At 40.2% G+C, this 24,160-nt stretch overlaps 1 protein-coding gene across 2 annotated transcripts; it reads left to right on the top strand.

Moving 5' to 3' along the window:
• The first annotated feature begins 11,059 nt into the window (after positions 1-11,059).
• tpp2 (tripeptidyl peptidase 2) lies at positions 11,060-23,877 on the top strand. 2 transcript variants are annotated; one of them, XM_015952691.3, is made up of 29 exons: positions 11,060-11,331; positions 12,323-12,451; positions 12,587-12,682; positions 12,917-13,021; positions 13,104-13,228; positions 13,325-13,488; positions 13,581-13,735; positions 13,819-13,895; positions 13,973-14,100; positions 14,173-14,421; positions 14,506-14,621; positions 15,683-15,854; positions 15,923-16,080; positions 16,168-16,244; positions 16,322-16,428; positions 17,139-17,293; positions 17,383-17,499; positions 17,586-17,686; positions 17,778-17,874; positions 17,952-18,089; positions 18,205-18,449; positions 18,647-18,725; positions 20,304-20,342; positions 20,733-20,884; positions 22,481-22,577; positions 22,696-22,826; positions 22,993-23,236; positions 23,462-23,581; positions 23,661-23,877. In XM_015952691.3, the coding sequence occupies exons 1-29, from the start codon at positions 11,167-11,169 to the stop codon at positions 23,748-23,750; spliced, it is 3,828 nt and encodes a 1,275-aa protein (XP_015808177.1). In that variant the 5' UTR covers positions 11,060-11,166; the 3' UTR covers positions 23,751-23,877. The 2 variants fall into 2 exon arrangements, with proteins under 2 accessions (XP_015808177.1, XP_015808178.1); XM_015952692.3 differs by lacking the exon at positions 20,304-20,342 and having other exon boundaries at positions 11,062-11,331.
• Positions 23,878-24,160: the final 283 nt, after the last annotated feature.

Below are 24,160 nucleotides of genomic sequence, written 5' to 3'. Positions count from 1 at the left end.
AAGTAAAATCAATTTAGGAAGTGATGGAGCCTCAGCCCAGTGACAGGTTGGAGAAGAAAAGAGGGAGGAGGAGGAGGAGAAACCCGAGCCGGCTGCCTGTCCAAGTGGCAGAACCGAATTTCAGGTAAGAAGTTATCTGGGTCAAATATAAACCAAGTTCTGGTGTAGTTTATTGTCATCGTCCTGCTTGCTAACTTTTTAAAGTCAGTTACAATAACTCATCTTACTGTTTATTATACGGAGTTTCTACTGTTGGCCGGGTGCTATGATGTTACTGACAGTTAATTTTTGGGGTTGCCAACCTTCCCGTAAAAAAAACGAATCGTCCGTATGAGTTGAAACAGAACGTAATTTGTCCTGTAGTTTAGCTAGACTGAAACAAAAAAAGAGACAACGCTGTGGTGTCTTTATTTATGCTACTCGGCCGGCCGTCTCCTCATTCCCCACCATTTTTTTCTTCTTTTTGTTTTATTAGCAACAAAGGCGGCGGGTGACATCTAAACTCAGGTGCATTTAATCATCAGTGGATCCGTTTATTAGCCGATGTTTGCTGTAAAAGCTGCTGGTCATGATGTCAGTTTGCATATGATGAGAAAGAAACATCGAGAAGAAATAGGAGATGTCCAGACTCAATCATCCGAGCAGCTGAACAGTTACTGGAGAAACTGTTCACATTTTAGATTACATGAATGACTTGAAGAAAAGTTATGAACAAATGTCACCAGGATTCTTTTATACGTAGCTGATAGAAGGCTGGTGACTGTGCAGGGGAGGCTCTAACAGTTTTGCCTGGGGGCAGGTATAAGGCAGAGGGGGGAGACAGAAATACTTTTATTTCTTATTTTCATTTTAAATGTGTAGAACTTAAATCAGGGATGTCAAATTCATTTTCATTTTTGGCCACATAAAGATCATGAATGCTCTTAAAGGGCCGGTTATGCAGAAAGTATTGAAAAAACTATTAATAGACTAGTCAAATAGTAATAAATATGTCTCTGCATTTTAGCAGTACTACTTAAAATGAAATAATTGTGAAAATCTTCTCCCAATGATGTGATTTACGACTATTCAAATAAACACTTATTTGATTTGACTATAAATTGGACATACATAGAACTTCAAAGTTCTATTTATATTGTCCTCCATGAGATGCTGTTTGAAAAGTTACACAATTAAAATTAACAATAATGTTGGTTATTTAGCCTGTCATATGAGAAATTAAAAGGGAATTAATATTTCAAAGTAATTGTTTATTGATTAAGAAATGTTTCAACTTCAAACAATTTGGTAAAACATTTAACATTTATAAAAACATGTATACTTAGTTTGCAAGTGAAATATTTAGTTAAAAATTGAAATATTTTGGTGAGAAAATACATATTTGGTTTGTAAACAAAATATTTAGTTAAATAGTTAAATATTTCGTTTGGATACTAAATATATATTTAAGAAGGTAAATATTTTGTTTGTAATTAAAGTATTTAGTTAAAAAGTTAAATATTTAGTTTGGATGTTAAATATTTAGTTAAGAAGGTAAGAATTTCATTTGTAAACAAAATATTTCATAATTAATTATTAATAATGAATTATTTTTCAGAACAAATTTTTCAGAAATGTACAGTAGAATTAAATACAAATAATCATAAGTTAGTGTTTGTGGAGACTTTCATATAGATATTCTAAATGCACACAATCACAAAAAAATTATTAACTATGTGTTTTGTTAAAGATTCCGTCCAACAATTACACACCCTAACAGGATAGCTATAAATACTGCAACTCGTATTAACATATTAACAAATAGTTACAGAAGTAAATACTGTATATGATGTCAGCATTTTCCCCACATTTTCTAGATACTGCACCAGTACGATCTCTAAAAAGACCTCAAATGGTCAATTAAGTTATTTTATCTCACCTTTCTCTGTCTCCTTTCTTTTTTTAAATGTATTGTAAAAATATTTCCTAGTTGGTGTGGTAATAAAACAGTTAATGAAAATTTCCATAAATGTCTTTTTTATATTAATATTCATTATAGATTAATAGTTCTCTCTGTTTTAATGTCAGGTTTCTACCAAGTGTTAGAGATTGTTGGGGTGTTACCTTTATCAAGTGGTCTTTTTTACTTTTTACTAAGTACTTTTTAGTAGAGCTGTGGCGGCCCATCGATGACGTCGACGGCTCGATTCTAAAAATTTGTCGACGTCAGATCCGGTAGTCGACGCACCATGCCCACTTGTTGCATCCCCAGGAGTTTGTAAATAGAGGTGGAATCTGCCTGTTTTTGAGCGACGGTTGCCAAGATGGCGCTCTGAGCAATCACTTATCGTTGAGCTCTGCGAACCTAGCTTTACTTTAATATATTACACACAGTGAACAAAGACTTTTGTTGCGCCTATGCAATAATCATACTTTACTCCGAGTTTAAGTATTTTTTCAACCAAAATGAGTAAACCTGAGAAGAGAAAGACCGAAACTAAAAAGCTGCTAGCTAACAGCAGTTCCGTTAGCAAACCCGCTAATGTTAGCCAAGCTACCCAGCCTCTTCTTACTCTTGAGAAGCCCGCCGACACTAGAAATACTCTCATCGACTCCATGCACGATTATTTGGAGGCAGTTTCCGATCCTCTTCAACATAACCGGATGGAGAAAGAGTTTCCCCCTCTTCCTATCACTCCATGTGCCTCTCCCGCTGGTAAGCTAAGAAAAGTTGCGGATATGGAGACACCTACGGTTCTCTCCCAGCTCTCATCACTCACCATGCTGATTAACTCGAGGTTGGACACTCTTGAAAAAATGGTGAGTGGCAACTCTGTAGTCATCTCCGAGATGAAAAAAGCTGTCCAAGAGAACAACAAACACATCACGGCGGTGAAGGAGTCATTTGATGCTGTCTGCGTTGAGCTAAATGATGTGAAGGGCAGAATTGCTGATGTCGAATCACAGCTTGAACAATATAAAGCAAATGCGGAAACACAGGAAAAGCGCATCTCCCACCTGGAGAACTACTCACGCCGCTGGAATTTGAAGCTCTACGGTCTGCCCGAGAGAGAGAAGCAGGACGTCCGACAGGAGGTCATCAAAGTCTGCAGAACAGTCCTGCCGGAGGAGCAAGTGAAATTCCCCGACGTTGTTGATACCGTCCACCGCATCGACCCCAAGAAATCCAACAATAACAACCAACCCAGAGGAGTCATCATCCAGTTTACATCCAGGATCTACCGCGATGCTGTCTGGCGACCTGCCAAGAAGTCTGCCTTCCAGAAAAATAATAACCTGAAGCTAGCTGAAAATCTGTCTCCTGACGACCACGCTCAGAGAAACAAACTTTGGCCAGCTGTTGAAGCCGCGCGCAAAGCAAACAAGTTGGCGTTCTTCGTTGGAGGACGTGCGTTTGTGGAGGGAAAAGAGATCTTTCCACCCCTATAATTTGACCTAAGGTATTTGAGATTAAAAAAAACAAACAAAAAAAACAGAAGGTTAACTTGGTTTCTTTGCTATTCTCTTTTCTTATAGAATTTATAAAACGATCAGGGTTAAACTGATACATTTCATATGTTTTAGATTTATTGGTATTGAGTTTTGCTGCAACATTTCTACGGTAACTGTTATGAGCAAGCTGAACAAGATTATTTTTTATTTTATCCGTTTTCAAATAATTTGTTTTTTGAATGGAGCAAGATAATCACTAATATGATTCCTCCTTAAAGCTCCTTAAGCTTAAGTGCTCATATGTGAAGCGTTCTCTGTCTACTACATTGGTTCTGTTTTCTTAGGCTATTGTATTCCTATTGTTATTACTCAAGTTCACAATTTACTTATTCAAAGGTTACAGTTCTCATCTTATATAGGACTCTCTTAAGTAACCAGGTTTCCAGTTCAACTTTTCTTCACTTACTTGGTCTAAGCCTTATCTTATTTGTCACTCTTATTTTTTGTTATTGTCCTTATGTCTTTGTCTGTTATTTCTTTAAATGCAAGAGGTCTAAGAAACAGTGTTAAACGTAAGGCTATCTTTTTGTTTTGCAAGCAATTCAACTCAGATTTCTGTTTTATACATGAGTCTCATTCAACAGAACAAGAAAACACATTTTGGAGATCGCAATGGGGAGATGATCTGTGGATGTCCCATGGTACAGAACGGGCTGCTGGTGTTTGTATACTTAAAGGAAGATTTAATGGTAAAATTCTGAATTCTGATATTGATAAAAATGGTCACTACATTTTTCTAATAATTGAGGCTGCAAATTCTATCTATATTTTAATCAATGTGTATGGTTTTAACTGTCAGAGGGAGAACAAACTATATTTTGACAGGCTGGAGGAGCACTTACTACGCTGGTTATCTAAATATCCCAATTCTTTTATAATTCTTGGTGGAGACTTTAACACAGTGTTTAGCAATAGTTTGGATCGGTGGCCCCTAGAAGTTCAGACTGACTCATTTATAAGATTGTTTGCACAAAGATTTAACTTAGTGGATTCTTGGAGGGATTCACATCCATCTCAAATAGCTTATACATGGTGTAACAAGACTCAAACAAGGAGCTCACGCATTGATTATTGGCTTGTTACAAAACATTTAGAAAAAGTTAAAACTGATATTTATCCTACACCACTCTCAGACCACAAAATTGTTAGTTTATCAATCCCATTGTCATCCTCCCTTGCCACTAATACTTCATAATGGAAGCTAAACAGTACTATCCTGGAGCATAAAGAAGTAATTTACGAAGTTCATAGATTAATTAAACTTTATTGCGATAAAGCTCTCACAGATAATACATTTTGTAGCAACTGGGAACTTTTGAAATATGAAACTGGAAAATTCTTTAGAAAATACAGCAGTGAGTTGGCAAAAAAAAGAAGATTTGATGAGGCACAAGTAATACAGAAGATTACATGCCTTACTTCCAAACGAACAGACGCCCTGAATGAATCTGATAAGATAGAACTGGTTGACCTGCAGCATAGATTGGACGAGATTTACAAACGCAAAGCTAAAGGAGCATTTATTCGGTCTCGCAGAAAGTGGCTCGAAGAAGGAGAGCAGAATTCGGCCTATTTTTTCCGACTTGAAAAACATCAGTCCAACACCAACTCTGTCCTACAACTGAATATTAATGGAACAATTTCAAATGATAAGGATGCAATAGCAAAATATTGTTCACATTTTTATTGCAAACTTTATTCCTCTAGTTATTGCCCTCAAGCTACTCTTACTTTTTAAAATTCCATTGGTATTATTACTCAGCTGAGTAAGGAGGAAAGTCAGCTTTGTGACAGATCAATTTCTTTGATGGAAGTTGCAGAGGCTATAAAACATCTAAAGGTGAACAAATCACCGGGAACTGATGGTCTTACTGCAGAGTTTTACAAACAGTTCTCTGACAGTTTAGCCCCGTTTCTTTTAGGAGTCTTTAAGGAAAGCATGGACAGAGGTGCACTCCCTCCCACTTTATGTCAAGGATTGATCACGCTTATTCCCAAACCGAGGAAGGATCCTTTGTTCTTAGACAACTTGCGACCAATCTCTTTACTAAATAACGATTATAAGATACTAGCACAAGTTCTGGCTAATAAAGTAAAGCCTGTGTTAAATAAAGTTATCGACGAGAGTAAGTCTGGATTCATGCAGAATCGTCATATCTCCAACAACATAAGGTTAATTTTAGAGATTATGGATTACCCAGAACTTGTACAGGATGATAGTCTTATTCTTTTTTTAGATTTTCACAAGGCATTCGATTCCTTAGAGCACAAGTTTATTTTTACTGCCCTGAGCAAATTTGGGTTTGGCCAATCCTTCTGTAATGCTGTTCGTACACTGTATTCTAATAGTAACAGCTCCATAAAGCTTCCCACCGGTACTTCCCCAAGATTTTCTCTAAAGCGTGGAGTGAGGCAGGGCTGCCCCCTCTCTGTGTATTTATTCCTTCTTTCTGTGCAACTCCTTAATTCACACATTAAACTCAGTTCTTTAAAAGGTCTGATCATAGTTAATAAAGAAATACTAATAAGTCAGCTAGCAGATGATACAGCTCTCTTTCTAAGAGATGTCTCGCAAGTTTCATACAAAGTTTCGACATTATACAGTCATTCTCTAAAGCCTCCGGACTTTCACTCAACTTACATAAATGTGAACTGCTACCAGTCAAAAATTGTTCTGCAACTTCAATCCATGGAATACCTGTAAAAAACTCTGTAAGATACCTTGGAATTCAAATAATAAAAATGAGCAATCCAGATGCTCCAAGAACTTTACTCCTATCATAGATAAAACCTAAAAAATCTTTAACTGTTGGCTTCAACGGGACCTATCGTTAAAAGGAAGGGTTCTGCTTTCAAAAGCTGAGGGTATCTCCCGTCTAACCTATGCTGCACAGTCACTACACGTGGACAATACAACTTGTAAAGCAATTAACAAATTGTTATACAATTTCTTATGGAAAAATAAAACCCACTACTTAGGTAAATCAGTAGCTTTAAATCCATATGATAAAGGAGGTTTAAACTTTATTGATTTCGGTGCTCTTAACAACAGCTTTAAAATAAACTGGATTAAAAAGTATTTTAAAAATCCCACTTCTATCTGGAATTTTATCTCACATCATATATTTTCTAATTTAGGTGGCCTTAACTTCCTACTGCTCTGCAATTACAGTACTCCCAAAATACCACTAAAACTTTCTCACTTCCATCAACAAATTCTTTTGGCATGGGCACTGATTTACAAACACAACTTCTCCCCGCAAAACTGTTTTATTTGGAATAACTGCAATATTATTTATAAAAATAAAACTATATTTTTAAATAACTGGTTTAATAATGGAATCATTTTGGTTGGCCAGTTATTTGATGAAAAAGGGCTTTTATACAATTACTCTGAATTCCTTAGGAAATACAATATACCAGTAACGCCCAGAGAATTCTCAATAGTGTTTGATGCCATCCCATCCGGTCTGTCCATGTTGTTCAGATGCTCACACAGAGCTCCACTATCAGTCAGTCGCCCGGATGTGTTACATTCTTCTCTTGGCAACGTTTGTTTTTCCTCGCATAAGTCGGTGAATAACTAAATAAGAACTCTCTTTCAGGATACAATGATTTCTGTTCCATCAACCATATCTTATTGGGCTAATTTTGTAACAGATATTGAATGGAAAAAAGTTTGGACCTTACCACAAAAATTTCTTTTAACGAACAAAGTTAAAGAGTTTACATTTAAATTCATTCACAAGTTTTACCCTACCAAACAATATTTGTCAAAAGTTATAGCTGATATAAATGTAAATTGTACCTTTTGTCAAGAGCAACCTGAAACAGCTTCTCATTTGTTCTGGTCATGTAAATTTACAAGTAAATTCTGGAAGGACTTCCACAAGTTTATTAATGACTCTGTTCTCCCTAACTTTCAACTATACTACAAAGATGTTTTGTATAACTTGTAACGATCTGAAATTGTCATGACAATATGGAGCTAAGCACTCCACTGCTCCTCTCACTTTTTTTTCTTCTTGATTATAAAACCGCTGCACCTGTGCGCAGCTGGCTGCCGCACCCTAAACAGGAAAAAAATAGAAAGTGCCTTCAAGCTCCACGGATTTTCTCTCCACCTGTGAACAGAGTGACGTGAACACAGGCGCACAGTGATTTCTACTGAGTAAACAGGCTGTTTTTTAATCAAAGAGGCCGTTAATCCCTCAAGGATTGAGACAGATCTGGAGAATGGAAGAGACGCTCAGCAACCAAGTTTCTAAATTCGCTATTTGATGATGTCATCACCTGGACGCACCATATTCATCGCAACTTGGCCACTGATGTAAATTCCTACTGACCGTAGCGAGAAAAAAGGAAAATGAAGCCAAAACTCATCTGAAATTTCTTTTAAAGGGGGATTGCTTAATCGGATTGCCCATTGAAGAGATCCTTACGTCAAGCAAACGATCTACTAAAACGTGAGTTAAAAAGAAAACTAAACTCAGAATTTGGGTTTGCTCAATGACAGGATGAAAATGGAATCGATTATTAAAAGAAAATTATTTCCTTTGTAGTGAGAACGTGTGTTTCAAACTTCTCATCACTCTCATTTGTTAAACGACCCCTGTCAAGTAAGTTTATTTGAAAATTTTGTGTATATATGTAAATATTAGAAAATGATATTATAAGTGCAATTTCTTTGTTTGTTTATAGCTTTTCCAGTACAAGGGTAAAATCCTGCACTCACCTGCAAGCACCGCTCCTCCATTATGGACAATTCAGCTAAATAAACTGCATCTGTGAAATTGCTCAAACCTGATTTTCCTCTGGACTACTACCTCCATTCATTTCATTTTTTTGGTCAGACAACTTAATGTAAGGGTGTATGTCTAGTAACATATTTCCTTGTGTAACGGGAGATTTTATTTTCATTCACCATTGCAACTTGTACGACAACATTGCAACTTGTTTTTTTTTTGTTATTTTATCCCATGTGTCAGGAGGGAGACCTGACTGGCGCCCAACGTCCATATCCATCTATTTAGTCAATAAAGCAAAACCTGAAAACTGTTACAAACTGTGTATAACTGGGTGTCGTCTGTGTAACAATGAAAATTTATCTTCCATTTACGAAAAATGACACCCAAAGGGAGCAGATAAATGATCAACAGCAGGGGGACAAGGACAGAACCTTGAGGAATCCCAGCTACTACAGGACTGGGAGTGGAGGTACATGTGTCCAGCTGAATGAACTGAGTTCTGTCTGTAAAATATGACTTAAACCAGGTTAATGGAATGTGAGAAATACCTAGTGATATATACTGACACATACACAGAATAAATACTGATTTAAAAGCAGCCTATAAGAATTAAAAAAGATACTAAAAACATTTACAGGGTTTTAAATAATGTTGATAATTTGTGAAACCTTCAGTTGATTGGTTAAAAGAAGGCCACTTTCTTCATCATGAGTTTGGATTATCATATTGTCCACATATTTTTCAGAATCTTAGATTGATGTTTATAAACAGTCAATTTATCTTAAGAGTCCTGATTGGTCACTCATCAAACAAAATATTTCACATTTTATTAGAGTAGATTAAAGCTGTTGAGGCAGATGAAACATTAGTTGGAATTACTGTTCCTGAATCAGAATATGTGTAGTGTCCAACAATTGGCAAACTACTTTTATGTGATTTCTGACTTTATTTCTTTTTCATAAAAACATTTCTCATCACAACCATCGACATATAAATATTTTCTAGTTGATGATGCTGCGTTGTAGTTTTTAGTCCTTGAAATGTTTCTTCACATTTTACATTGAATTCCTGTGGTGAGAGCTCCTAGCCTGGCAAGCCAGACTAAATAAATGTATTATTTAGTCTGGCCACACTCCATTGACAGCTCTCAGTTGTGGGGCAGGTTCTACCGTTGTCTTTCAAATGATCTCTGCATTCTACTGGACAATGAATGCGGCATACTCTTGTTTCACTCTGTTGCATCATCCCACCCACCAGGCATATAGAGTGCCCTGATTGGCCCACAAAGCGAATAAAGCTCTGTGATTTGTTCACTAAGCAGATAGAGCACTATGATTGGCCCACCATTATGGACTAATCACAGCTCTTTATGTGTTTGAAACCCCTCTAGAGAGCTGTGATTGGCTAGCCAGAGTCCTGGTAGGAGCTGCTGAGGTTCCAATGGAGCATGCCTAGACCAAACTTTGCAAAGCAAGAATTTGGTCTAGTTCACTAGGCTAGAGAGCTCCCTGAGTGTAGTGTCAAATAAAGCAGTCAAAGGCTCTGGCAAGCCAGTTTGTTCCTCTGTATCCGTGTCTGATGAACCTGTATCTGTGCCACTGTTGTCCATGCTTGTCAGGACTGCAGCTTCTGGCTCCACTGCCTTTAGTTCCAGGATGTCATCATCTGTCAAGGCTAGGGAAAGGGTAATAAGACATAATTAGGATGCAGTTTTCAGTTTTAATAAATTTTATGTTTCTATCTTTTCCTTTATCTAAAGACACAGAATAAATTATTACAAATTAATTAAGAAATAATACATTCAACGTGCAACCACAAACCAGAACTTAGATTACACTTGTCATTCGTTACATGCCTCTTAGTGTGACACTGCTCCGCTGCTGGGAGCTGTCGGCCTAGCTTCTTTGATTTGTGGAAATTGATCTTCTTCAGTGGAGCTGGTTCTACATTTTTCCTGCTCAGATCTTTCCATGCACATGCCTGAGATGTAACTGCAGACTTTTCTTTCTGTTTTTCCCATCCAAACACAAAGCTCAACTTTGAATAAAAATTACTGCAGCCATGCAGCAGCATGACCCAAGTCTGGAACATCAAAATGACAGAATTAAACATATTTATACTTTATTTCATGCTTTAAATTGACATTTCATTCTAATTCATCCGTATTTTCCCACAGCATATTAGTATAAACTGTATTTCTCTAAAATGAAGGAGTGGATAACTGTCTCAAGTTCAGAGCGAGACAGAATGGGACTCAGCTTAGCAATGTTCCTGAGATGGAAGAAGGATGAGCAAACAAGAGAACTGACATAAGAATCCAGGGTGAAAGCTGGGTCAAAGGTCACACCAAGATTCCTGACAGAAGGTACAGCATAAGAAACATTCATTCAAACGCTGATGAATACATGAATGTTTTCAATTTTAATTTAAAAGTTACTATCGTTGGGGCACATTTGAGGTCGTAAGGAAACTGATTCCATCTGTGCAGCAAAGTAGCTAAAAGCAGCTTGGATCTCAGAGCCCTGCTGAGCACATATACAGGAATGAGATCCATGAGATGTATTTTGGCCTCATGCCACGGAGTGATTTATAAACTAGTAGAAGCACTTTGAAACAGATTCTGTAGTAACTGGTGTAGAGACTTATGAACAGTATTGGTGTTACATTTGTTAGCTGATCAACAAAAAGTAAAAACGGCATTATTTACTACTCGATCCCATTTGGGCTGTGTACAGTGTGAAAATGTTCAGTCTGACTTTTAACCACCAACAACAGCTCAACACTAATAGTAGGAGTAGCTGAAACTGCTTCCAGGAGCTGCACCTTTAACCAGCTCTCCTCCCCGTCTCACCCACCGTGTTGCTCTCCGGCGGCTCTTCCCATCTCGCTGCTTTTCTTTTCATTGTCGCTCTCCGTTTTATTAATCATGGCTGCTCATTCTACCGAAGAGCCATTTCCTTTTCACGGGCTTCTCCCCAAGAAAGAAACCGGAGCTGCCTCTTACCTCACCCGGTTCCCTGAGTACGATGGAAGAGGGGTGCTCATCGCCATCCTCGACACCGGCGTGGATCCAGGGGCCCCCGGCATGCAGGTAAATCTGACCGGATACCTCGTGTTATTTACGGCCGAGCTTCTGGAAGCTAGGGAAGCTAAAGGCCGACGGTTACCCGTAGGCAGCAGCTAGCCAGTTAGCCACTCGTGAAACATAAACCTGTTACTACAACAAGTGTCCCAAAACACCTAATGACAACTTAAATACGACAAAGTAGACGTTAGGAAATGTTTTGTTCTGCCATGAAACAGTCAACCAACTGGACTGTAAAACATTTAACTTTTAATTATGAACATGTATGCTAACGTGAAAGCTAGCTGAAGTTGACCATTGACTTCACTGTGTTTACATTTGTCACTTGGTTAGAGTTCCATACAAGTACTTTTAGTTGCTTAAACTGGCAAAATCATCTCCAGTGCGATGCATCTGTCTTATTAAACGGTATTATAATTTCAACGATCAAGTTAGACTGAATTAAACTAAGCCAAGGTGTTATCAGACACCGGTAGGGTACAAATAAAACAACATTAGCCTACCAACTGTGAATGAAACAGGGTGTTGGGTGACAACAAGATACTCGATTGTTAGCTTAATAATAACTCTAACAGCTTAAAGTCTGTTATGAGTGGAAAAACGAATGAATGGACCTGAAAGGAAATGGAGAAAAACAGATCAGTTGAGTAATTATGTCAGGGTAGTCATCACAAGCCACTGGCTAAAGCTAGACCTGCGTTTGTTTATCTTGTGCTGTTATGTTCTAAAAATATGCAAGATCCGAGGTATTCCCACACATGGAGCTATCTTTGAAACGACCTACATTTATCTCTTGGCATTGTGACACAAGTCTAAAAGAAGGTTACAACCCACAAATGAGAATATCCGAAGATTTATGGAACATTTAGGATGAAGTCATTCAGGGAGCTATGTGGTAATTGTATTATATTATATTATATTATATTATGTTATATTATGTTATATTATATTATAAGTTGCAGAGCTCACACATTTGCTTTTATCGCCTCTCCTTTAGGTCACAACTGAGGGGAAACCAAAGATTGTGGACATCATAGACACAACAGGCAGCGGTGATGTGACCATGACTACAGTGGTAGAACCGAACGATGGGACAATCATTGGCCTCTCTGGTAGAACACTTAAGGTTGGCATTTCTTTTGATTGTTATGAAATAAGCAAAGAGATTCTGTCTCTGTTAAGAGCTATTGCCCTACATCTCAAGTCTTTATTTTCCCCAAGTGATCTTGTGTGTCATACTGTGTCTTTTTATGTCTTTCAGATCCCTCCTGCCTGGGTCAATCCATCAGGGAAGTATCGCATTGGAGTTAAAAATGGCTTTGAGTTCTTCCCTAAGGCTCTTAAAGAAAGGATACAGGTAGGAATATATGACATCCTGACTGTTCTAGTTCTGTCATAGTCTTAATTTCTTTAGTAGATTTATTTTTTAGGATTATGGGTGATGAGTGAGGAAACAGGCTATACTCTCAGAAATGTTTGTGTTTAGTGATTAACTTAAATGAATAATAATGAATGAAAAATGGCAATACTTTACACTTGCTTTCCATAATTTGTGGACTTTGTTGCAATATTTTGTGCTTTTGCTTGTTAGAAAGAGCAAAAGGAGAAGATTTGGGATCCACAGCACAGAGCAGCCCTCGCTGAAGTCTGCCGGAAGACAGAAGAGTTTGACCTTGCTCACCCGACGCCTTCACAGGTCAAACCCACAGGCTCAGGTTCTCGGTGTGTACCAGAGGATTGTTTTCTGTGCTGATTACCTCCTTTGTTCTGCCTTCCAGAATGAAAAGTTGCAGAAGGAAGAGTTTCAGAATCAGTCAGAGCTGCTGGCATCGCTGGAAAAGAAGTACAGTGACCCTGGTCCTGTGTATGACTGCATACTTTGGCATGATGGTGTCACGTGGAAGTAAGCCACCCTCGTCTGTAAAACCCATCTTAGATTAGATTTACTGTGCTTATCCTCTTTATTTTCTACTGTTGCTTATCATTATTACTTTTTCAGGGCTGTAGTCGACACATCTGAGTGTGGAGAGCTAGCCCAGTGTACCGTGCTGAGCTCATACAGAGAAAAACAAGAGTATGCTACTTTGGGAAAAGCTGAGATGCTTAACTACTCTGTTAATGTCTACGATGAGGGGAATATGCTCTGCATTGTTACCAGTGGAGGTAAATTGTTTTGGGACAACAGCAGCTCACTGTTGAAATTTGCATTGTAAAACCTTGAATCTCCATTGAAACGTGTTGATGTGCTTTTCAAGGGGCTCATGGAACACATGTGGCGAGCATTGCAGCAGGGTACTTCCCAGAGGAACCAGAACGTAATGGCGTGGCTCCTGGTGCCCAAATTCTGGCATTGAAAATTGGTGACACTCGCCTCAGCACCATGGAAACGGGCACCGGGCTCATCCGCGCGGTATAACTCCATAGAAAAACCCAGCTCAGTTGGAGGTTTTATTTTGTACATGTTTATTCTTTGTGTCTTTCTGCTCCTGACAGATGATTGAAGTAATCAACTACAAGTGTGACCTGGTGAACTACAGCTACGGGGAAGCCACTCACTGGCCTAATTCAGGGTGAGTCCGGGGCTTTGGGTTGTTAGATTGGTTAGCGTAGCTGTTGCTGACTGTCTTTGGTGATGTGTTCCTTTCAGGAGGATTTGTGAGGTCATTACTGAGGCTGTGCAGAAGCACAATGTGATTTTTGTGTCAAGTGCAGGAAACAACGGCCCCTGCCTCTCCACCGTCGGCTGCCCGGGAGGAACCACCAGCAGTGTCATAGGTGCACACTCTTAACACTCTTTTCTATAATGCATCCATGTGTTTCTTTATTCCTGCTCCTTTCTTCTCGTAGGCGTCGGAGCATATGTTACTCCAGACATGATGGTGGCTGAGTATTCCCTAAGGGAAAAGCTTCCTCCCAACCAGTACACGTGGTCATCTAGGGGCCCCAGCACCGACGGGGCACTGGGGGTCAGCATCAGCGCCCCTGGCGGTGCCATTGCATCTGTACCCAACTGGACCCTTCGTGGCACTCAGCTAATGAACGGCACGTCTATGTCATCCCCTAATGCCTGTGGCGGCATCGCTCTAGTCCTCTCAGGTGTGTTCTTTGTCACAGGCTCATATTTGATAAGGCAAGTGTGAACGCACGCTAATTAGTATACTTTTTATTTTGTGGAGAAAGGATTAAAGCAGAATGGGATTTGTCCTTCTGCTCCTGCTGTGAGAAGAGCGTTGGAAAACACGGCTCTGAAGGTTGATGACATTGAGGTGTTTGCACAGGGTCATGGAATAATCCAGGTAGGTTTCGCAAATTGGCTGTGATGCTTTGTCTTTTTTGGTTTATGGTTTGTGTTTGGGTCAGGGACGAGGTCCTTCCCCAAGTGGAGGAGTTTAAGTATCTCGGGGTCTTGTTCACGAGTGAGGGAAAGATGGAGCGGAAGATCAATGGGTGGGTTGGTGCTGCGTCTGTAGTGATGTGGGCATTGTATCGGTCTGTCGTGGTGAAAAGAGAGCTGAGCCGGAAGGCAAAGCTCTTGATTTACCAGACCATCTACTTTCCTACCCTCACCTATGGTCACGAGCTTTGGGTAGTGGCCCAAAGAACGAGATCAGATACAAGCGGCTGAAATTAGTTTTCTCCGTAGGGTGGCTGGGCTCTCCCTTAGAGGTAGGGGGAGAAGCTCTGTCATCCGGGAGGGGCTCGGAGTAGACACGCTGCTCCTCCACATCAAATGGAGCCAACTGAAGTGGCTCCGGAATCTGCACAGGAAGCCTCCTGGATGCCCCCCTGGTGAGGTTTTCCAGGCATGTCCAACTGGCAGGAAAGCTAAAGGAAGACCCAGGACACGCTGGAGGGACTCTCTCTCGGCTGGCCAGGGAACACCTTGGGGTGCCCCCTAGTAGCTGGGGAGAAAAAGGTCTAAGCCTCTTCACAAATGGGCCATTCCCATCTGTACCGGGTCGGCCCAGGCTGGGTAGCCCCAGTCGGCCCCAGCCTGGCCCGGTTGATTCCACACATCCTTGTCTTGAGCCCATGTGGGCTGATTCTACCCACCAATCAGAGGCTTGCTCTAATGGAAGGTGTGAATTTGCTGTCAGCAGTGGGTGTGTTGGCCCTGGTCGGCCTGAAGCAGATCCCCTCGAGAAGAGGGCTGAGAATGAGCCTTGGTTGGCCCGTAAAAATACCAGGCCACCCAGATATGTAAACAACCTACGCTACCCGGCCTGGGCCGACCCGGTACAGATGGGAATGGCCCATTAGGCTGTTCCCCCCACAACCCAACTCTGGATAAGCGAAACAAAACGTATGGATGGTCTGTGTTTGCTGTTCAGGAATCTGCTTCCTCTCTCCCTCTCAGGTGGACAAAGCGTTAGACTACCTCACTCAGCATGCCTCTTTACCCACAAGCCACCTAGGCTTCTCAGTAAGCGTGGGATCACAGAGAGGCATCTACCTCAGGGATCCAGCCCAAGTTCTCACGCCTTCAGATCACGGAGTTGGAATTGAGCCCATCTTCCCAGAAAACACAGGTATTTAGCAGCGCTGCAGTGCGATTGGGCTTTTATTTAGTGTTCAATGTTATTTTCCTCTTTCACAGAAAACTCTGAGCGAATTTCCTTGCAGCTACATCTGGCCCTCACATGTGCTGCCCCTTGGGTTCAGTGCCCCTCCCATCTAGAGCTGATGAATCAGTGTCGCCACGTCAACATCCGCATCGATCCTATCGGGCTGAGAGAGGGAGTGCACTACACAGAGGTGAGGATAAAATGTGGAGGAAGAATTGAGAAGATGAAGTTCGTGCTAATGTGTGGGCTTGTTTTCACTGTGTTGTTGTTTTTACAGGTTTGTGGATACGACACAGCAGCACCTAGCTGTGGTCCGCTATTCAGAGTCCCGATCACTGTCATTATCCCTATCAAGTAAGTCCTCACAGTCTACAAGCTTCATTCTCATCCCCGGACATTTATGTCACTCATTCATCTTTTTATTTCAACAGAGTGGCAGATGGTCGAACTCAAGAGGTGCGTTTCACAGACGTCCACTTCCGACCAGGACAGATCAGACGCCACTTCGTCACTGTTCCTCAGGGGGCGTCCTGGGCAGGTAAGTGAGAGGGCAGAGGTTCTTCGTATTAGGAGGAACAACTTTCGTCCAAATCGTTGGCACGTTTGTTATTTTGATGATTTTTAAAATAAACTAATTATCAATTACCTGAAAAATCTAAATAATAGTTTTTTTCCCAAACGTCCAAACAGGAATCTTTTTCATGCTGCAAAATTTACTTTAAACAAAGTATAAATAGATAATATCTAAATTTCCAGTTCCAGTGTATCAAAAAATAAAAATGTTAACATTTTATGAAACGTTCAAATGTAAAAATTATTTTCACATAATAAAATTGCATTATAATATTTCAAAAAACAACAGTTAATCGGTCAAATGTAGACTCAGATCCTACTGTTAAAGTTTGCTTAAATGCTTGTACTGGGAAATAAAATAGAAGAATAATTATTTAGCAAGAAAAAATCTTAAATTCATGTGTGTCAGATGTGTCACTACATACATTAAGACTATTTAGTATGGATGATGTGATCGTATGAAAACGGTTCCCTGCAGGCCTAAAGAGTATTCTTCGAGTTTTTATATTAGATTGCAGTTTTTATTGGATGGAGAGGAAGTATAATCCATCATTTTCATATTACACTACAAATCAGAACTGGCAGGTGTGACTGAGTACCAGGATGGATCAAAATGCTGCTTTTCCCTCTTTTGCCCTGATTTTTCCCAACATTCTTCATGTTTTTCTCCCACAGAGATCACTCTGACCTCTCATTCAGGAGATGTTTCATCCAAATTTGTTCTTCATGCGGTGCACCTGGTCAAACAGAGAGCCTATCGAGCTAACGAGTTCTACAAGTTCTCCTCATTATTAGAAAAGGGTTCTCTAACAGAGGCTTTCCCTGTTCTGGTGTGTTTATTTGTATTATTACATGCTTTTAATTGGCTCGATCACTCATGTTTGTTGTTTCATTTAGTTTTAAATCTTTCTTTTTGCAGTCAGGCAGGGTAGTGGAGTTCTGCGTAGCTCGCTGGTGGGCGAGTCTAGGGGAGGTCACGGTGGACTACAGCATGGTGTTCCACGGACTCAGTATTTCTCCTTCACCCCTGCATATTGTAAGAACAGAGCACACTGTTTATGCAGATCAAAGCGACCTGCAACCCTCACTCTACTTGTTTTTGACTGATCTGTCCCAACCCAGCACGCCTCTGAGGGAGTGACGAGTTTTGATGTGTCATCGCCTCTACGGTATGAGGAGGTGTCGCCCACCATCACCCTTAAGTCATGGGTTCAACCTCTAAGGTGAGTTTGTAGTTAGACACTAGCTGTGTGGGTTTTTAAAAGTGCAGCTTCTTTATTATTTCCTCATGTGTGTGTTGTGTTGTTGTTGTAGGCCTGTAAGCTCAAAGATAAAAGCCTTGGGAGCGCGTGATGTTCTGCCTAACAACAGGCAGCTGTATGAAGTAGTCCTCACCTACAGCTTTCACCAGGTACTACCAAATCCATCAGAGTACACAAGTTTTTCTAGTGCTTAAATATGCACTTAAGTGTTGTTTTACTTCCCCAGCCTAAGAGTGGAGAGGTAACACCCAGCTGCCCGATGCTGTGTGAGCTGCTGTATGAGTCTGAGTTTGACAGTCAGCTGTGGATGCTGTTTGATCAGAACAAGAGACTGCTGGGCTCAGGGGACGCTTACCCACACCAGGTACGCTTGGACAGGGAAAAAAAGTTTCTTCTGGTGTTTTGAAAACGAAAAAGAAAAGTTAGTAATTGTTTCTAAATCTCACGATCTGACAGAACTTATTGTTTTACTTCTCTAGTATTCTCTAAAGCTGGAGAAGGGCGATTACACGGTCCGACTGCAGGTCCGTCACGAGCAGTCCAGCGAGCTGGAGCGTCTGAAAGATCTGCCGTTTGTGGTTTCTCATCGTCTGTCGTCTACCCTCAATCTGGACGTTTACGAGACACACCGTGCTGCGCTCATGGCCAAGAAGAAAGCAAACTCCATCACCTTGTGTCCAGGTGCGACACAGCCGTTCTACGTCACGAGTCTGCCGGACGACAAGTGAGTCTAACAGCTGAGGGGGGTTCTGTTAGTTCTGCTGAGGGTTAAAGCAGCAGTCCGGAGGTTTCGCCCTTCACAGATTTCTAAAACATCTCAGATTATCATTTATTCACTCTTATTGTTTTAATCTACAGCAGAAATAACAATTTTGTTCATTTCTACCATGAGTGATGTGGTTTTTCTTTGTTTACTTTTAGGATCCCTAAGGGGACATGTCCAGGATGCTACCTGTCAGGCTCGCTTGTTGTTCCCAAGAGCGAGTACGGCAAGAAAGCTGTGAGTGGTTTTCTTCAGTTGATTTGTAAACTTTAGCTTCTCATCAGGACCCAACGGCTTGCTGAGAACAATGGTTACCCTAATCAGGAAGTTTCAGATGATTCTAGAAGCAAACCATGGAGTAAATATACTAAGTTATTAAACTGTGATGTCAGAAGTACTTGTGGTTTTCAAGAGTTGAACTGACCGGTTCTTGGTTCTTTAAAGTTTCCCACAGAACCAGGCTGATGCGTCTCTTCATATTCTGATCATTTCAGACACCTTTGCCTGTCTAACGTTGTTTCTGCCTTAGTCCAGATAAACAACCTGATAATGAGTCTGTTTACGCCTGGCATTAACATGTCTCTAATCCCTCAGACCACATTGAGTTGTACATGAGATGCCATGTATGCAAATGTGAGCTGTCACACTCTGGTTTTCTATTAAAATACATTTATTGCTGCCAATAATAATAATAATAAAGGAGCTCTTGCAAAATCTTCTGCTGCAACTTTGAAAGAGAACAGTCTATAACGCTGTCATAGCTTTTGGTTCAGGTTACTTTGATGGTGGTTATTTATTTATTTATTGGTTTGGGGAAAGTGTTTGTTTTTAATCATCACAAAACACACTTGAAGGATTTGTTAAAGCCAGAGAATACAATTTCCCAAGTTTAAAATGTGTTTTATTTGAAGAAGAATGTCAAAACACATCGGTGTGGCACAGGCTTATACTTTATTTTTTATATTTAATTTTTTGCACCAAACTGGTTAGTGGTGTCCCGTCTGTTATTCCCCCTGGCAGAGTGGGATGTAGATTGATTATTTGTTGAATAATTTAGTGAAATAAAACTTATAAGATGAATGTTAATGCCAAGAGTAAAAAGGCCTTGCATCATCAAAATATTTATGTTTAACTTGGTCTTGTTGAACTAGTCGGCTTGACGGCTTCCTTCTGATTTTCAAAAATAAGGAGGAAGGCTGGAGCGCTCAACATTTCAACACTTATTTGGTCATCAGAGTAACCAAAGACCAAATAAGTGTAGAAATGTTGAGTGCTCCAGCCTTCCTCCTTATTTTTGAATCCTGATGTTTTTTTCTGGTTTTGTTTGTGCTTTTAAGACCAAAATTTGGAGGGAAAAATTCTTGCAAATGATGACAGAAGGCGTTGATGCTGTTTATCCTTTGGGATTCACTTTTTTTCCACCTTAAATTAGGTTCTTCTCATCTGCTTTAATGAAATCTTTATTCCTGTTTTAATGGTGGTTCACAAATTGAACAAGCGAATAATTAAATCAACAAAAGTTTTCATCTTTAACTTTCTGACTTGCAAACTTTTAATTAGTATCTTTTTCTTCAAAGTGCTCTTCCTTGCATCTCATTCATGTCTGCATAGTTTCAGTGTAAACAACCAAATCATAATTGTTTGAGTCAATGGCGAGAAGAAACAGGAAGTAAAAATTAGATGTTGTTAAATCGGTGATAAATAGGTGGATTCAGACTCTGAGTGAGGTTGAAGAATCAAATGAAGAAAGAGAGAATCCTATTTGGTTGGTGTTTGTGTTGTCTCTTCCTTACTGTGTGTTATTTTGACCACCAGGGGCAGGCCTCTGCAAAACGACAAGGAAAATATCAAAAGGTACTGGATGAGCTAGAAACACTGAACAACAGAGCGCCCACTGCTCTCTTTCTGTCAGGAAATAGCTTATTATAATACACCTGCATTTATGTCCAAGCATGTCAGTATTTCTGTTCTGAAATAAGCAAATAGTCGTTTTTATGCATTAGCTTTGTATTTCTGGTGGTCGACACAATTATTAATATTACTATTTTAAATCTGTAGCACTGGATTATAAAATGTACTTTTCCTAGCTGATCTGAGCAGAAAAAAACAGTGAGAGTTTGGTGTTTTAAATTATGACAGCGGGAGGGAGACGAGAAGCATTTGAGATGCTGGATTTGGATGTCCTGTTTTTACAAAAAATACTTTATTGATCAAATTTTTTTTGGTTTGTGTGTGTCTGTACAGGATATTGTTCCAGTTACCTACCACTTAATTCCTGCTCCTAATAAATCAAAGAACGGGGGTAAGGAGAAGGACAAGGATGGAGACAAAGAGAAGGAAGTGAAGGATGAGTTTGCTGAGGCCATGAGAGATTTAAAGATTCAGTGGATGACAAAGTGAGCACTGTTTTTGTCAGGTTTAATTTGGAGACCGACCGATGTCAATTTTTAAAGAATTTTGTGGCCGATGGCCAATATCTAAAGCCAGTTATTAAGTCTGATATATAAAGCAGCACATTGATTGTGGAAAACAACTGAACACTCACTCTGTGCAATGTAAATGAAATAAGTAAATAAATCTCTTAATATTTATTATACTTCAAATGTAAAGCAAACGCAAAACATTAACAAACATTATTAACCCTGTTTCAGAACGACAGAAAATAAAACGGATTCAAGTTTTTTTCTTGTGTTTAAAATAAAGAGAATCAAACGGTACCCAGAATAATGGTGCAAAATAGTGGCTGGCCCGGGTAGAATATTCAAGTAAAAAAACCACAAAGTAAAGCACACTACCACACTGTAGTAAAAAAATAAATCTCAACTATACATAAAAATAGTGCAAACATTAGACACCAAACTTAGAGATATTTCACTCAGAAGCTGCGTCTGTTGTTAGAGTTCCCAGAGCTAGATAAGTGAGAAAGGATTTCTAGCATAGAGCTTTCCTTTTTACTTACATTGTTTTATGCTAAGCTAAAGCAAAACTTACTGCTTCCAGATCAGGAGAATGACTGAGCTTGCTAGCTACAAAATCCTTTTTCTTGCGTATCTAACTCTGGGAAATCTAATATACACAATTTTACTTAAGCTGGGCGGACACTGTGCGACTTTTTCACTCGTAGCACTCAGCTTCAGCTCAAACTGTACGACTTCCTCGCAGGGCAGATCTCAGGAGTCGTGTGCTCACACTGCACGACCCAGTTCTTGGATGCGACCTGACAGCTCACACTGTACGTCTGGTAGCAACACGTCGGACCTAAAAATATGCTAAAAATAGCAGTTTTTACACATCATACTTTTTTGTCTTGTTTTGCCTGTTGTCCTTCGGGAGTGCTGCAGGGACACACACACAGGGATTTTTGGGGGTTGGATGAGGAAAACGAAATAAAGAAAGTAAATCTGTGTTTTGTGATCAGTCTAATTTAACATGAACACGACAAACATGCTTTCTTGACAATCTTTGTGAGTAAAAAACGTGTAGAAATAAAAATGAACAACGTGTGTTATTAGGGAAATAGCGGGCGAGCGGTGTTGATGCATTATTGCACATGCGCCGTGAGCAGTTCTGGTACTTTTTGGGTCGCAGCTGCTCGCAGCGCCGCTTCAACAGTGCGATACCCTCACGAGGGACGAGCAAAATATCAAACACACCAGAAGTCCGTGCGAGCTCACGACTGCTGTTCGGTAGCTGGTCATGTGGTGTTAATCGCCTCTCGTAACCCCCTGTACACTACACGACGCTCGGTGCAAAACTCGCCCCGATCTTGTGGATTCTCGCACGAGTGGAAAATCGGCTCAAAAAAGTGAAAAAGTCGCACAGTGTACGCCCGGCTTTAGGGGTGGAATATTCCCTTTGGTGTAAACAATGAAAAAGGCACCTGATTTAAATAAAAAAAGAATTTTTATCAGCTTTCAAAAATAATTTTGGCCGATATAGGAAAAAATTGAATACATCGGTCGGCCTCTAGTTTTAATTCTCCACCCTTTCAGGTTGGAAACCAGCGCCATCTATGATGAACTGATTGAAAACTACTCAGATTACCTTCCACTGCACGTGCAAAGGCTGCATCAGCTGGACTTAGAAAAGGTACGTAACCTAACCCTACCCGACAAAGAAGAGCACATTCTCAGAAATGCTTTTATTTGTGTAAAATCTAAACCGTTCAACCATCTTTGCTGACAGTTGTCTCTTTTTTTGTGTTAAGGAACGAGGGAAGCGTCTGGCGGAGGTGGTGTCTGCAGCAGACATTGTAATCTCCCACATCGACCAAACCGCCTTGGCTGTTTACCTCAGCATGAAAACAGATCCTCGACCCGAGGCCGCTTCTATCAAGACGTATGTTAAAGACGTGTTTAATGTTTCTGGGATTCGGCACCATTATTGCAAACCTCAAGTATCTAACGCTGATTCTTACATATCTCATGTAGCAATCAGTTTATGGGTCAAGAAATAATGTAGGATTAACTGCCAGCAGAAGTGTGAACAAGCCTCTGTGTTTCAGGGACATGGAGAAGCAGAAGTCATCTCTGTTGGACGCACTGTGTAGGAAAGGCTGCGCCCTGGCAGATCAGCTCCTGGTGCCCTCTGCAACGCAGGACGGCGCTGGTGCTGGTCAGGCAGCATCAGGTGAGGCTGCAGAGCAGCAGGTGGCCAGCAGCTCTGAAGACACCCTTCTAAACGTGACGAAGGCCTTGACTGATACGTTTTGGGAGGTGCAGAAGTGGGCAGAGCTAACGGACTCCAAGGTGATGAAAGTACTTTAGACATCAAAACAATGACTTACTCTTTTGGGAATGTGTTTCATAAATGTATTAAAGTAGACAGATGCTGCGTAATTATTCAGATTTTCTTTTCTTTCTTTTTTTAAATAAAAGTTTTAAAAACAAAAATGCTTTTGCTGTGAGATGTTTGTGATTCATTCAGTTTTATTATATGTTGACAAACTTCGTTCATGTTTTTTCATCGTTTAGGTTTTGATGTTTTCATACAAACACGCCCTGGTGAACAAGATGTACGGCCGAGCTTTAAAATACGCCTCTAAAATGGTCGAGGAGAAGCCGAGCAGAGAGAACATGAAGAACTGCATCCAGGTACCAGAGCCGTCACCGTCAGCTTATCGGCTCTTTTCTAGATGCTTCTGGTAAAATAACTTTACGCTTTGTTTTTCAGCTCATGCGTCATCTCGGATGGACACATTGTGCCACCTTCAGTGAGAACTGGCTTCCCATCATGTACCCTGCTGACTTTACACCATTTTAGGCACAAACACCCACCCGCATGAGCACGGCAGCCATAAACGTCCCAATAATTCTGACATCACAACCTCCAGGTCACATGTTCAGTGCATCTGACCAACCAGCTGCCTCCCGAGATGTTGTCTGGTTTTTTTAAAGGCAGACGTTAATAAACCCCAAACTAAAAAGTAAACAATTTGAGGCTTTCAAAGCTTTTTTGAGATGTTATGAAGTCAATTGAACCAGAACGTAACCTTTAAAAAATTCCACCAACTTACATTTATCTACAAATCTTCCTCGGCTTTCAGGACAATTTGTCATTTCGACCTTTTTTTTGTGTAAATAGTGTAAAAACTGATAGTGTGGACGTCAGGGCTGCATCAGAAGTCTTTCCACACAGCCTGTGACCCTGAGCCTGGCTGTGTTAATGCTTTA

Source organism: Nothobranchius furzeri, chromosome 9 (genome assembly GCF_043380555.1).
Source record: "Nothobranchius furzeri strain GRZ-AD chromosome 9, NfurGRZ-RIMD1, whole genome shotgun sequence".
Classification (NCBI taxonomy): Eukaryota; Metazoa; Chordata; class Actinopteri; order Cyprinodontiformes; family Nothobranchiidae; genus Nothobranchius; species Nothobranchius furzeri.
The sequence above is the reverse complement of the archived record's forward strand: the minus strand, read 5'-3'. Positions and strand labels throughout refer to the sequence as shown.

What these genes read in the sequence shown, in the direction of transcription:
- tpp2 (XM_015952691.3), top strand. Translation starts at nt 11,167, where the DNA reads ATGGCTGCTCATTCTACCGAAGAGCCATTTCCTTTTCACGGGCTTCTC. An exon ending in CTCTTAAAGAAAGGATACAG is followed by an intron (nt 12,683 to 12,916) that starts GTAGGAATATAT and finishes TTTGCTTGTTAG; the next exon opens with AAAGAGCAAAAGGAGAAGAT. An exon ending in GGGACGCTTACCCACACCAG is followed by an intron (nt 18,090 to 18,204) that starts GTACGCTTGGAC and finishes TTACTTCTCTAG; the next exon opens with TATTCTCTAAAGCTGGAGAA.